Source organism: Bidens hawaiensis, unplaced genomic scaffold (assembly GCF_021521415.1).
Source record: "Bidens hawaiensis isolate Kalapana, Puna unplaced genomic scaffold, B.hawaiensis_p1.1 tig00032931_1, whole genome shotgun sequence".
NCBI lineage: Eukaryota > Viridiplantae > Streptophyta > Magnoliopsida > Asterales > Asteraceae > Bidens > Bidens hawaiensis.
In genome coordinates this window covers 166,310-182,317 of record NW_027495642.1, presented here as the reverse complement: position 1 = coordinate 182,317, position 16,008 = coordinate 166,310, and the positions used below count along the sequence as shown (strand labels likewise).

At 33.5% G+C, this 16,008-nt stretch overlaps 1 protein-coding gene across 1 annotated transcript; it reads right to left on the bottom strand.

The window, feature by feature from the left end:
• Window positions 1–758: 758 nt before the first annotated feature.
• LOC143584333 (chaperone protein dnaJ A7A, chloroplastic-like) lies at window positions 759–3,909 on the bottom strand. The gene is made up of 7 exons (XM_077066414.1): window positions 3,812–3,909; window positions 3,008–3,152; window positions 2,798–2,855; window positions 2,659–2,701; window positions 2,519–2,567; window positions 1,721–1,804; window positions 759–1,613 (listed from the first exon to the last, which is right to left on the bottom strand). Exons 1-7 carry the CDS (start codon window positions 3,907–3,909, stop codon window positions 759–761), a joined length of 1,332 nt encoding a protein of 443 aa, XP_076922529.1.
• Between the last annotated feature and the right edge of the window lie 12,099 nt (window positions 3,910–16,008).

Genomic DNA, 16,008 nt, shown 5'->3' with positions numbered 1-16,008 from the left:
TGTATTAAGTATATTAAGTAGAAATAATTGCATATAGTGATTGAAATGGTTTATGTTGTACGTATTTTTGTGAAAATAATTGATCTTTTTTAATCCTCAAAACGGTCATATGCCCGTTAAACACAACTACTACACCCGACCCGAGTAGTAGAACTCACGGTCCAGTGTACTCAACCAACTACTCAAAAATGCCAGGCAGTCAACCCCAACTACTCCCGTACCCTAAGTACGCAAAGATCTAACAATCATTTTGTGCATCCCTAGGCAGTGTGCGTGTATAAATCAGCCTACAACAGTTTGGTTTTGTAGATAAAACTTACTACATAACACAAACTACGAGTGTTTTGTAGTCCAAACAATACGGTTATCTGGCATTGTACTTGCTCTTTAAATTCGTTAAGCGCTTCTTTCTCAGTTATACAACTTCAAAAACGTACTAATGCGGACATTTCTATACAGTTCTCTGGCCTTCAACAGCAGCAACACACGAGGAACTAGCAACTAGTTTTTATGTAAATTTTAAAGAGGGAGGAATATGACATATATTTATGTAAACGATCCTTGCAAAGCAAATATGCCTCCGTTGACTTGCAACAAATATCACTTGTAATCAACATAATCATAATCCAATACCGAAAATCCTACTAGGACCCCAAAACTGTTTATTTTCGTCACTAATTTTGTAAATCAATATATAAATACCACTCAAAATCCATATTGATTAAACATTTATATAATCACCTTAAACTCAAAACATATTATCTAGCACCACTACCACTAGCAACTTGTCCCTTCTTAAGATTCGACAATTCTTCAATCAGCTTCTTTTCTTGGCCACTCACACGTTTGGGTATCTCAACTTGCACTCTCACCAACTGGTCACCCCTCTTATTACCCTTGTTCAAAAGCGGTACCCCCTTCTTCGCCATCACCAACGTCGTCCCCGGCTGGGTCCCACTCGGGATTTTCAAATCAACCGTCCCGTCCACAGTCGGCACCTTAACCGTCGTCCCCAATATCGCATCAAGATACGAGATTTTACAATTGTAAAGAATGTTAGCATCGTCCCGTTTTAACACAGGGTCCGGAAGCACATCAATCATTACAAAAAGGTCACCAGGCGGCCCGCCTTTTCTACCTGCGTTACCCTCTGACCGGACTCTTAAACGGCTGCCCGAGTCAACCCCGGCCGGGACTTTAAGGCTGACTTTCTTTGATTTTCGTACACGCCCATCGCCTTTACACGTGTCACATGGGGTGGATATTTCTCCGCTTCCGTCACAAGACGGGCAAGTTGACACTTGTTGAAAAACGCCAAGTGGTGTTCGGGCCGATGAGATGACTTGACCTTGACCGCCACACGCCGAGCATCTAGACGAGGTGGTCCCCGGTTTGGCACCCGACCCGTCGCAGGTTTTGCACTTGTCGAGTTTGGTTATTTCAATTTCTTTTTCACAACCAAACACAGCTTCTTTGAAGTTTAGGACTATATTGTGGCCTTGGTCTTCGCCTTCAGTAGCCATGTTGCGTGAGCCGCGCCCACCCATGCCCATACCACCCATACCGCCCATGTCGAATAATGACTCGAAGATGTCAAACGGGTTGCTGAAATCCTGTGCGGACCAATTGAAATGTGCAATGTGGCGTGTTTATTAAATGAAATTATAAAATAAAAAAATGGTTTATTGAGTATTTTGGTAGATAGAAATATAGAACTTACCCCTGTGCCCCCCATGCCAGCACCTTTAAGCCCGGCCTCACCGTACCTGTCGTATATGGATCGTTTTTCATCATCAGATAAAACCTGCATCAGAATAACAAGTCAAAACCTTTCTTTAAACAAACCCAACAATCAGTGAATGGTTCGTAAACCATTAGACAGGAAGTTTGTTTATGTTCATTTAACTAATAAATAATAAACGAACAAACAAGAACAAAAAAAATTGTTCATTTAGTTAAACAAATGAACATCAAAACATGTCTCCTTGGTTCATAACTTCATTTATGTTGATGAACATTCGGTCACGTTCATTCATTAAATTTGTTTTTATCTGTTCACTTATGTTCATTTATGTTCGCTAGTTTATGTTTGATCAAGTTCGTTTCTTTACATTTTTTCATTAAATAAATTTCGGCCCATTTCAACTTAGTCTAGTTTTAACTTTTTAGACCCAACACATCGTTCCTCACATTACTTTTCACTAGTTTTAGCTCTATGTTCATTTATCTGTGTTCGTTCATGAACTGTTCATTTATACTGTTAACGAACGAGCATAAACGAACGCCAACAAGAAAACCCTATTCGTTTAATTATTCGTGCTCTATTATTTATTCGGTTAAAGTTAAAAAACGAACAAGAACATGATCCGTCCATGCACGTTCAATTAGTTTACATGCCTACTTAAGGGGGATAAGCTATCTTTTCATGATTTTACTCATTTGAATCACTACAAATATAGCAAAACCCAAACAAACTCATTTGTAACTGCCACCTCGTATGGTGAGCAAAGAATGTTACCTCATAGGCATTACTAATGTCCTTGAACTTTTGTTCAGCTCCTGGTTCTCTGTAAAAAAAACATGATATAATTATATCAGAATATTATTATTTATTTTTAAGCTTACTATCAAAACAAAATTATTAAATTAATAATTTACTTGTTTACGTCAGGATGATAACTCCTTGCAAGCTTCCTGTAAGCTGAACATATAATAGGACTGGTTAAAGCGTTCTGTAATTATTGTGGCCAAAATAAAATTTGATGATGATAATAATAATAGAGTATATTTTACTAACCACTCTTGATTTCTGATTTGCTGGCATTCTTTGACACGCCAAGTATTGAATAGAAATCCTGGTACATGGTTGAAAGAATATTTAAACTCTAAACAGGTACAGAATTACAGATAGCAATCAAGAATGAACATTCTTTTTTCAAAATATGAAAGTGGAATATTATCATTATTATGAGAAATTAAATGGAATTACTCAAAACATAAAACTTACTGATTCAGCTCTAACAACAAGGCTGCTACCTCTGCGGTTATGAAAATTACCGCTTGAAGGCCTCAGATGATATAGTGCGTGTAAGGAATGTTGTGAAAAGAAGCTTGAACATGATGACGCAAATCCTCTTGTCCTTGTTGACAAACTGATAAGCAAGTAGGAATAAAAACATAAATATTGTGCAGAAGATAATGCTTTTGAATCAGCTAGTGTTAGTACCAAATGATAGGTTTTTTGATAACTTCATATTTCAGATCATCACATACAAACCATGTCAACAATATGTCTGTGTACGTTTTTTAGAGAACTTTCAACTACCATTAAATATGTCATAAAAGTGATCAACATCTTGCAACATATTCTCCTCTAAACGTAATAATTATAAATGTAAAAAGCAATAAACTAAATAAGCATTTCACATTAATGCACAACAACAAGAGGAACATTTAACTACTTCTAAATCTCTTATATACAAAGCACGAATTACGTGACTGCTATCAAATAAGCCAAAGGAAACCTCAACCCGCGTTTGACTAATATTAACTTTTCCATTCAGCCAAACAAATATAACAGGAACCCCAACCCCGACAACCAAACATAGACTGCATACTATTAATCGTCTACTGAATTCTCAGTTAGAAAATATACTTATAAACATTATCATAATACCAAATTAACCTTCCCAAAAGGCAGAACCGCCACGAAGCATGTACACCTAAACTCAAACAAGCGACTGCAGAACATACAACCAATATGAACAAAAGTGATACTGCAAAGCCAATAAACAGCCACAATAGTACTGACCGAGGCAAATGAGCAGATGGCTTGCGAGATAAACAACCAGTCAACATAGACTGAGGCTGAACCCCCCATGACGCACCAGCACAAGGTAAAATTGCCATGCTCTGCATAACAAAAAACCATAATAAGTAATCTGAAAACTTATTTCCCTGTTACATGTTTAATTATGAACAAAATCAACGTTTTTAATTACTACTAGACATGAATATGCGTAATATAATTGGATAACAAAACTCTATGTTAACGGTTAGGGTTTCACCGTCAGAAATGAATACAAGTATTAAACTTATGAAGAAGAATAGGACTATTTATGTTATGCGAATTAGATAACGGAAGGAAATTGGATTAGCGAACCTGAAATTGAAGGTACGGAGACGGAGAAGAAGAAGTTACTAGAAGAAAGAAAGATGAGGCTTGTTTTTACGAAACTAAACCCACCTAGCAAAACCCCTACGAGTCTCTGCACTTAACGTGGTTATTTAGTAGTTTATTATCAAATTCAATTTTCAGACAATTGCAAAACCGACCTTAGCTCAGTTGGTGGACCGGAGGACTGTAGTGGGTTAATCCTTAGATATCCTTAGGTCGCTGGTTCGAATCCGGCATGTTGGAAAGCTTTTGATTGGAAAGTTACTAATCTATCCACCATTTACCCTAATCCAAAATATTCCTAAAACACAACATTTTCTTCTCCTCTTTTTCTCACGTTGCCAACCAGCCACGTATTGCATTGTACGTCATCTCCTTATTATACTTCCTATAGTATTGTTAATAATGCCATGTGCTTTATCAAACCTATATTATTTACCGTAGATGATTGCCGTCTGCCTATATTGTTGTTACTATATTATTGTTACCGTAGATGATTGCCATGTGCTTTATCATGTTATTGTTATTGCCGATTGATTTATCATGTAATTGTTATTGCCGATTGACCGTTTTGGTCATTTTACGTAAATAAGCTAAGCCAAACACTTTTTAAAAAGTGCTTATTGGCTTTTCCAACCACATAAGCTAATCTAAACACTTTTTTAAAAACTCATTTTCAAAAAGCAATAAGCCAATAAGCACTTTTAACAAAAAAAAAAAAAAAAAAAAAAAAAACTTTTGAAGTTATATAAACAATCCAAACACCCTCTGAGATATGGTAGTTATTAAATGACTTTTTGTGTTTATGAGATCATGTCGTTTGTGACTTTGATAATTCATAGCTTCTTTAACTTGACTTTCTTGATATTTGTTTTTCAATTGAGTAGATAATTAATTTTATTAACCTTAACCTTGTCCTGGTCGATCCATTGTAATATATATATATATATATATATATATATATATATACTAGATTTTATCCCCCGTATTACGGGGGTTGTTTTACATTATTCGTTTTTAATATTTATATATGTGTATTTTGGATTTTAATTTTATTTATTGTAAGAAAGTTAATAATTAGTATACTTGAGGTTTGATGATAAAATGGTTTCACAAATAAATGATATGTTATAATCCGGTTTAAAAGCTATCTGGGTTTGGTGATACCCATTACCCGTTTATTTTCTTTATTATAAAATTGTTTCTTAATTATAAATAGTATCTTTTTAAAAATAAAAAAATAAAATAGGATATTAATTTTTAGTATATCCATATTTTATAGGATTTTCATATCAACTATTTTATGAGATTAATTTTTAATATAATGAGATGTTATAACCCATTTAAGAGCTATCTGGGTTTGGTGAGACCTTTAGCCGTGAATTCTGGTCAAATGCGCGAGAAACCTTCATTTACAAATAAAGCAATCTGATGGCTTGAGAGAATGGTTGTTTTACAGTTTTCGTTTTTTAGTATTTATTTTTTAGATTTTAATTTTCTTTATTGTAAGAATGTTAATAATATACTTAGGGTTTGATGATGAAAGGGTTTCATAAATAAATAATATGTTATAACCCGTTTTGAAAGCTATCTGGATTTTTGGTGACCCATGACCCGCTTATGTTTTTTGTTATAAAATTTTTTATTAATGATAAGTAATATCTTTTATTTTTTAAATTGGATATTAAATTTTAGTATATCCCTATTTTATAGAATTTTTATATCAAATAACTGGTAAGATATAATTTTTAATTTAATGAGATGTTATAACCCGTTTAAGAGCTATTTGGTTTTGGTAAGACCCATACCCATGAATTTTGGTTAAATTAATGAGATGCCTCCATTTAAAAATCAAGCAATCTGGTGGTTTCCATAAAAAGGGGGAGCGACCACATCGCGACACGTAGGATTTTAGGGTTTTCGTTTATATATATTATATATATATATATAGGGTAAGGTTAAAATGAAAACCCATTTGAGTTGTGAAAACCCGCGAAAACCCTATTTAACATCGTTTTTTTTTTGTTACATGTAATATATGTTGTAACATTTAATACAAAACATCGAAACATAAAAAAAAATGTTTTCCTATTTTTAACATTTTTTTACTAATTTTTATATATGTTTTCAGGAGAGAGAAAAAGTTATATTTATATTTATATTTTTTATTCACTTTAATTGTGGACCACAAGATTTAAACATTAATTAAAAACATATGGTTGAGAATGGGTTTCTAGAGTTTTCACAACTCAAGTGGATTTTCATTTTATACTTAGCCTATATATATATAACCAGGATCATCTGAGAATTTTTGGGGAATTGAAACCATTTTGGAGCACAAAAAACCCAAAAATAAAAAAATACAAAAATAAAAAAGTAAAAACCAAAATTCTTATTTATCATCCCGGTTTCATAAAAACACGAACAAAATTCTCATTTTAGCTAAATTATACATATATTTATAATAGGTACATATATGTCTAATTTAAGGTAAATGATAATGTGCATATGTGTACATTACGTAACTAGAGATTAAATGAAATTATACAAATGTGTATTAGTATAATATGAATTAATTTTTTTTTTACTTTTTTTTGTGTTTTTTTCTTTATGAAACCAGAATGAAACATAAGGATTTTAGTTTTTTTACTATTTTAAATTTTTTGTTTTTTTTTGTTTTATAATTTTTTTAAATATTTTTTAGAAGTTTTTTTAGTGGTCCAAAATGTTTCTCAATTTTCCAAGGGTTCTCTTAGAATCCTTACCATATATATATATATATATATATATATATATATACATATATATATATATACATATATATATATATATACACACATATATATATAGAGTAAGGTTAAAATGAAACCCACTTGAGTTGTGAAAACCCGCGAAAACCCTATGTAACATTGTTTTTTTTGTTACTTGTAATATATGTTGTAACATTTAATACAAAGCATCGAAACATAAAAAAAATGTTTTGCTATTTTTTAACATTTTTTTACTAATTTTTATATATGCTTTCAGGACAGAGAAAAAGTTATATTCATATTCACATTTTTTATTCACTTTAATTGCGGACCACAAGATTTAAACATTAATTAAAAACATGTGGCTGAGAATAGGTTTCTAGAGTTTTCACAACTCAAGTGGGTTTTCATTTTATACTTAGCCTATATATATATATATATGTATATATATATATATATATGTATATATATATAGGAGTGATCTTTTGAGAACCATGTTGAGTTTTAAGAACTTTAGAACTCCATTATAGGCCACACATTTAATTAATGGATTGGAATATTTTGTTGAGATTAAATCTGACAAAAAAAATCAAAGTATAAGAGAGAATAACTATGTACAGTGATTACACAACTTTAAACGTCCGTTATACATATGTAATAAGTTGACTCGGTGCGTAAAAATTTCTGTAATTTTTTTACGTATATGTAACCTACATTATTACGTATGTGTAAAAAAATTCGAAAAAAAATATTGTTACACCGAGTTCTTAAAACTCAAAGGGGTTCTCATTTGAAATCTTCCCTATATATATATTTATAGGGTTTGGATCAAATACAAATAAAATTAACGTGCTAAACGTGAGAATCAAGTAGAGTAATTATGTGATTACATCATAGAGTAATAATTACTCTATGATGTAATTACATAATTACACTACTTGTATATATAATTACTCTACTTGATTCTCATGTTTAGCACGCTAATTTCATTTATATGTTAACTTCTCATATATATATATATATATATATGAGTGTGGGGGGGGGGAAGTATAGAATGAAAACCCATTTGAGTTGTGAAAACCCTACGTAACATTGTTTTTTTTAAATTTTTTTACACATGTAATATATGTTGTTACATTTAATACAAAACATCGAAAAATCAAAAAACAATTGTTTTTTTATTTTTTTAACATTTTCTACTGACTTATGGAAGGAAAAAAAATAGAAAGAGTAAAGTGTCATTTTCGTCCTTGTGGTTTGGCAAATAATACGAATTTAGTCTAAAAGGTTTATTTTTTGCATGTGAGCCATCCATGTTTTCCAATTCTTGCCAATTTCATCCAAATTATTAATGCTGTTAAATTTAATCGTTAAGTAAGGGGCAGACATGTGTTTTCACTCTTTCTTTATTATATGAGTAAAGTGCCAAAATCGTCCCCAAGGTTTGGTCACATTTGCGAATTTCGTCCAAAAATATTTTTTTCGCAATTAAACCCTCGATGTTTCCCAACCGTTACTAATTTCGTTCAAATTGTTAACTCAGTCTAAATTCAGCATTAACCCAACTCCATTATATTACACGTCATGCATAACATTTACACTAGTCAGTAACAAGTCACACACATGAGTCCTATTTCACGCGTTGGTGATTAATGTCGTACCGGTTACGTTAATAAGTTGTATGATTTAATTATTGCATGATAAGTGATTATGTGTTAAATGCTTTTCCATATTATAATTAGTTATTAAAATTCTAGTGTAAAAAAAAAACTTTAATGCGCGCCGCGTGTCTCGTAGCTCGAGGCTTTTGCCTCCGTGTGGCTCGGGGTACGACCAGGTCGGGAAAATTGTTTAAAACCTATTTTTCAAACCCTAATCACCCCATAATCCTTTCCAGCCATCATTAGACGAAAAACATGAGTTCTTGGGTAGCTTTGGGAGTTTGTGGGTGATTAGGAAGATTAGGGGTCATCAACATCATTGTTTGTTCATAATATTAAGTGCTTCATCAATAATCACTTGTTTACGTGCTTGTTTATTGTTCGTGTTGAAAAACCCTAATAAGATATGAAATAATTCTGTAACATGGGGCTTTTATAATGGTTGTGATAATGTCTGTTTGTTTATTGGTGTAGTAGCACATTAGGGTTATCGTATACATGATTATCGATCGATCTTTATTGAAATCAGAATGCTGACAGCTTTGTACTCGCTTATAGTTTCGACTGTAACTTGATGATAAACGATGGTTTTTAATATATTCTTGATTCTAGGATATAGTTCTTCGAGCCTAGTTTCTAGAAATTTATGATTTGTAATTTTTGCATATGCAAAAGATAGGTGTTATGATTTTACAAAATTGTGTGTCTAATTTGACTCGGAAAGATGTTTTCTAGTCTAACTTCCCGACATCATAACTTGAGATTGACAAAGCCAAATAGGTTGTTTCACTTCTGGAAGTTCATAATTTGAGTTAGAAAAAATTGGCCTTGCATCATTTAGTTTGATTGATAGGTCTAGACAAGTCTATACTTTTTTTTGCGCAAAATGATGAATAATCTGTACCTATCTGTGATGATTGAATTATTGTGAGATTGGTATCTATGAGAAAAATAAAATAAAAATTGTTTGAGAAACCTAATTCATATACTCTACTGTGATAAATTTTGTAGAATTTATCTTTAAGTTTTGCACAGTGTATAAAATCAGTTTATACGTGCTAGAATCTGTCTAGTGAACTGAATGATCATAAGTTAAGTTGTATGACGAATATTTGGTTGCTTTGCCATGATATAATGTGTGGATATATGTTAGGACTTTGTGGTACATTTGACATTACTTATTATCACCAACGAGTCTTCGGGTCAAGTTTGTGTTTGTGTGTGAGTCTATACATGAGTCTTAGAGTCTTGTGTTTTTAAACACATTCTCATAGCTTAAACACTTGTACTAGGTAACAATTAACGCGTCAAGTGCATTCATTTGGTTTGAGAAAAGTCTATTGCATGCGATACCAGGTGAGTTCATGCTTTTTCCAACTTGTTTTCTAGATTGAAACAACAAAACTATTTTCGTATACTTGTTTTCTGGATTGAAACAACAAAACTATTTTCTTATACTTGTTTTCTGGATTGAAAACAACAAAACTATTTTTGTATACCCATTTTCTAGATTGAAAACAATAAAAATATTCTCGTATTCTTGTTTTCGGGATTGAAAACAACAAACATTTGCCTATACTTGTTTTCTGGATTGAAAACACGGACATACTTACATGTTGGTTTTCTGGTGGAAAACACAGCGACTTACTTTGGATTTATGTAGTTTCTTATATATCACAAGTGTATATTAAATGCCCTCATATCACTTAAAGTCCTTGCATACATTGAACCATTAGGATGGGATCGTGGGGAAATTTAAGTAGTACTACTGGGTTTGACAAACCCCAGCTGCTATAACTCGACTGGAGGTCGGACGAGTGTAAATTGTCCTAACAGACATCACCAGTATTTTGTGATAGACCTGGTAAGAAGACACACAGACAATCAGCTTTGGTTCAAACGTCTTGTAGCTTGTAAATGGGTTAGCTACCCTGGTATACTTGAAAAGTGCTTAATTCACATACACCACTTATGATACGTATACTATCTATACTATATGTATGTACTTTTTTACTACAACTTATGAACTCACCAACCTCGTGTTGACCCTTGAGTATTTATACTTGCCCAGGAGTGGATTGCATTGCATGCGTTTGGAGTTACACTCGTCGCATGAACTTTTTATTTCACATTATTTATATTTGATGGGGTGTGCATGTTTTGAACACATGGATTACTTTTACGCTTCCTCAAAGCTTTAAATTGTTTCGATTGGATTTTGTGTTCTTATGTTTGAATGAGACTTAAATAAATGTTTTGAATATATTTATTTGGTTGTTTGGTATAACGAATGAGCTAGATCCTAGTATGTTACAGGCCTCCCGGTAAAACTCCATTAGTCGAAATTTGGGGGTGTGACAGATTGGTATCAGAGACATTGGCTATAGTGAACTAGGTTTCTTTTTGAAATACCGGTCTAGGACCCTTTCCAACCTCAATAACAGTTTTTCAAATGTGTCAGCCCATCAGTACATTGTTTCCATGCCTTGTATTACATATGTACATATCATTCACATACACCATGACATTGGTTGGTCCATGTTACCCATGTCACCATCCCTAGCTGATAAGATATCTTCTAACTTGTTACTTCGCGTCTTGCTTCGCATTTCTATTATATCTTTTGACGCCACAAAAAATTCTGAAAAGGCGCGGTCTAACACCAATGGAAGGTGAGGAGGCACGTAAGAAGTCAACACAGAACAGTTCCTTGGTGATACCAACGAGCGGCAGTAATTACCGGGCTTAATTAGGCGTTGGATTCATCGAGAACTAGTTTCCCATTCCTCTGCTCTTGGCTTTACCTCCTTAACATTAACTACTTCTTTTCATAAGGGCATAACGGAAAGAACAAAACGCTCCAATGTAAGATAAATTGGCGAGTACGGTCCGGTCCGGAATGTAATCGTGAATCTATAGGTACATTGGTGTGAGATGGGATTCCGTTGCGTAAACACTTTTCTAAAGCAAACTCTTGAAACTCTAAACCCTGTCATCTAACTTACTAACGACTACGAGCCCTTGACTGTCATTACTGAAGTATTTCTATCCTGGTTAATTCTTGTAAGTGTTTCCATTAATTTAATACCCTCGTCAAAACTTATTTAAGAAAACCATCTTGATTTAAAACTCTTCCAGAATACCATGGTCGGGCCTTTAGCTTCGTCTTGTACGCGAAATTTGAAGAACGCCTAGTAAACTAACACCCTATTCCTTATGCTCTAATGATGAATTCCCTTTGACTCTACTTTTCTTCCCCTGTGGCCAACCCTCTACCTAAATTGATTTATGGAATATCACAACAAACTTTACGATCAGATTTTCAACAAGATAATCCCATTGTCTCAACTCCTTAAACTTCGCGTTGACTGACCTTTACCGTATGTGCACAATTTCGTATAATCGATCAAACTCATGTAACGATGTTACCTATGATGAACACATAAGCTCCTTTTCATTTTGTTTTCCCTTTTTCCTTCCTTGGTATGAAACCTTGACTTGAACCTTCTTTCATACAAGAAATTATCTCTAAACTTGAAGCACTCTATATCGCTCATCTGAGGACTAGATCCGTCACGCAATCAACTAGAAAGAACAACTCCTGTTAGCCGGCATAAGGCTCTTCATTTTCGAAACCCTCCTTTGCGAAACCAACAAAAACTGTTAAATATGTAATTCACGAAGTACAAGCGATTGGTCGGAAAGGCGATTATTCCTATAGATACGCTACGGCCTACCTAGACAAAGCACCTAAGCTCAATCCTTCGGGCTAAAGTTGAGGAAGGAATTCAGATTACCCTATTATCCCTTCAGTTATAGTTGGCATTGGCTTAGTAATGATTGGTGATAGGAACCACTTACAATGTGCTATTAGTGTGGTAGGTTAGCCGCGGTACACCCTATATATAAACACTAACAGTATGCTGACGGTGGGGACTATAGCAAGATCATTTACCAATCTAATCCCTTAAGCATATTCACTTCCGCTTTAACCTTACAGAACCGATACTCGCACAAAAGACCATGAATCTCAAATTTCATAAAGCATCACCATAATCATTCATGCAAGACATTTCTCAACTCTTTATACTATCATACGTTCTGACACCTTTACCTTCAATAAACTATGGTTATATTTTCAAATTTACACAATTAAAATTTCATGACGAAATTTCTTTCAACAAGGGGATGATGTGACAACCTGAAAATTTTTGTTAAACATTTGCAACACTTCCAAAACAATTGTGACAGTAACCAATAGACGGGATGTCTACTTAATTCATTTTGATCTTTCAATGGACGGAAAGTTTACTGAATTCATGTTGTTCATACTTATAGACTGTGTGTCTACTTGATTACTTAGCCACACTTATCAGTTTTCGGGATGGAAATTCTTTCAACAAGAGGATAATGTGACACCTCGCTCTTTCACGTTAACACCGTTAACCCAACTCCGTTACATTACACGTCAAGCATAACATTTACACTAGTTAGTAACAAGTCACACGCATGAGTCCTATTTTACGGGTTGGTGATTGATGTCGAACCGGTTACGTTAATAAGTTGTATGATTTAATTATTTCATGATAACTGATTATGTGTTAAATGCTTTTCCATATTATAATTAGTTATTAAAATTCAAGTGCAAAAAAAAATTTTAAGGCGCGCCGCGCGTCTCGTAGTCCGAGGCTTTAGCCTCCACGCGGCTCAGGGGACGACTAGGTCGGTAAAAATTGTTTAAAGCCTATTTTTAAAATCCTAATGACCCCGTAACCCTTTCCAGCCATCATTGAACGAAAAACATGAGTTCTTGGGTAACTTTGGGAGCTTGTGGGTATTTAGGAAGATTAGGGGTCATCAACATCATTGTTTGTTCATTATTTGTAAGTGCTTCATCAATAATCACTTGTTTACGTGTTTGTCTATTGTTCGTGTTGAAAAACCCTAATAAGATATGAAATATTTCTGTAATATGGAGCTTCTATAATGTTTGTGATGATGTTTGTTCGTTTATTGGTGTAGTAGAACATTAGGGTTGTCGTATACATGATTATCGATGATCTTTGTTGAAATCAGAATGCTGATAGCTTTGTACTCGCTTATAGTTTCTATTGTAACTTGATGATAAACGATGGTTTTTAATATATTCTTGATTCTAAGATATAGTTCGTCGAGTCTAGTTTCTAGAAAATTATGATTTGTAATTTTTGGATATACTGAAGATAGGTGTTATGATTTACAAATTTGCGTGTCTAATCTGATGTCACACCCCGTTAAGCGAATTGCGGAAGCGTAAAACGGAAATGCAACTGATACAACTGGTATCAAATACATTGTTCATAAAGAAATATTACTAACTAATTTACAATATATTACATCGTTCAAACATCTTTTATAAACTAGGTGATACAATTAAACCTGTTCTTCAATCACTTTACTTCTAACTCAAATGCCCACGACATCAATCACCAATCAGACACGTAACGCACAGGAAATTACTTCTCATATCTGATTAATTGAAAAGCATGTTAAAACAGGTCAACTACGAATAGTTGATGAGTTTCATAAGTTTTAACGAAATCAGTTCTGCGCACCATACAGTCATAGTTTGTATGTACGCGCGTATGTAAAAATATGTATTTACGTTTGTATAAATATGTACAGCCATATCCTTGTGTGTGCATATGCACACATGTAAGTTTATAATACCTGTTTCCAATTTCCGTGTTTAACCAACCACTGTGGACCCTCTTCCTCCCACAACGGTTCCACATAAACTCAACATTATATAGTGTACACGCAAATAATTAGTATATTCTACACATAGTATTTCCTATGGCTAATCACATAGCATGTATATAGACACACATACAGATATAGTATTTATCACGTATCACCAAATACTGTGGCTCCCCATCCGCCCACAATACGCATAATCACATTATTTTCTTAACATTCATGTCATAATCAAGTTAGTTCGTTTAATAAGTTGCAGCAGAACTTGGCTCATAGGCCATACTCAACTTTAGTTTATAATTTGCAGCTGAACTTGGCTCATAGGCCATACTCAACTTTAGTTTATAAGTTGCAGCAGAACTTGGCTCATAGGCCATACTCAACTTTAGTTTAGTAAGTTGCAGCAGAACTTGGCTCATAGGCCATACTCAACTTTAGTTTATAAGTTGCAGCAGAACTTGGCTCATAGGCCATACTCAACTTTAGTTTATTACTATTGTGGCCCCCCTTCTGCCCACAATAGCCCCATAATCATTACAGACCACGTTATCCCCTGGACATTACAGACAACGTTGTCTCCCAAATTAGTTATGTTTAACATTACATAACGTGTTTGTATAAACATGCTGTCACGTGTAATTTCATTATGTTTTGCAATTCGTATTATCTCCGCTCAATATATTAATCAATGATAATAATCATCTTTCATCAGCACTTAGTCAATCATTATGTTTGTAGGGACTTTTCATATATAAATGTTCAGATATTTTATATCCAGATCCATTTTCAGATAGATAACGTGTATAAACATGCTTTCCACCCCAAAAGTTCGTAAAATAGTTTAAAGAGTGGGGTCATGAAACTCACGGTTTTGTAGGCACTCAGTGCGAGATCAGCACGAGGTTCGTTTCCCTTGCTATCACTTAGTCCCTATAGTCCATATTATAATAATATTAATATTTTAATATTATTATAATCTCAATATTAAACTGGGCTGTATAACTAATCTGGTATAGCTGGTACGCCCAGAAAGTGGTAATAGGCTTAGGCTGTGATGTTGTTCAATGTCTAATACTTAAAACTAAACTTGGCTTAGATTCCCGTTTTCCCAGCTGGGTCAAGTTGTTTGTTTACGCGTTCAGAAAACAGTTATGGGGAAATAAGCTTGGGTAAATGTATTGGTTAATAAAATGATTAAGTTATAAAGAATGATCACATACTGGGGTACCGGATTAGCCTCGGGGCCCGTTTCCGTTTATTCAGTTTGATTTAAGAAGAAACGCGCACAATCTATCCGGATTGTCCAGGTTTCTCATAGAAAAGTTCGTATTTACTTAATTAATCCAAAAATATCATTTTTGATCACTCTTGGTGTTTTGATATTCCTGCAGGTTCGTTAGTCGCGAACTTACAGGTTTTTATAAAAACTGAATTTGCTTAATCTTCAAATTAGTATAATTAATTAACCGTTAATCATTAAATTATGAAAATTTAGCCACTTATCAATTAAAATATGTATATTTTTATAAAAATATTTCTGGAATTATTTATTGATTTATTAATTTATAAAAATTCATTTTATCAGCTATATTTCGCCTGAAAATCGTCCGTTTATCCCAAACAATTTCCAAAAATTCCACCAAAATTCCTGAATGCTCAAATCATGTCCCAAAACAATCTATAT

Bases quoted from the DNA above. Each gene is read 5' to 3' on its own strand.
- LOC143584333 (XM_077066414.1), bottom strand. From the start codon at position 3,909: ATGGCAATTTTACCTTGTGCTGGTGCGTCATGGGGGGTTCAGCCTCAG. The intron at 3,153-3,811 runs GTCAGTACTATT...CTTGCTTATCAG, and splicing joins CCATCTGCTCATTTGCCTCG to TTTGTCAACAAGGACAAGAG. The intron at 2,856-3,007 runs GTAAGTTTTATG...ACCATGTACCAG, and splicing joins TTGTTGTTAGAGCTGAATCA to GATTTCTATTCAATACTTGG.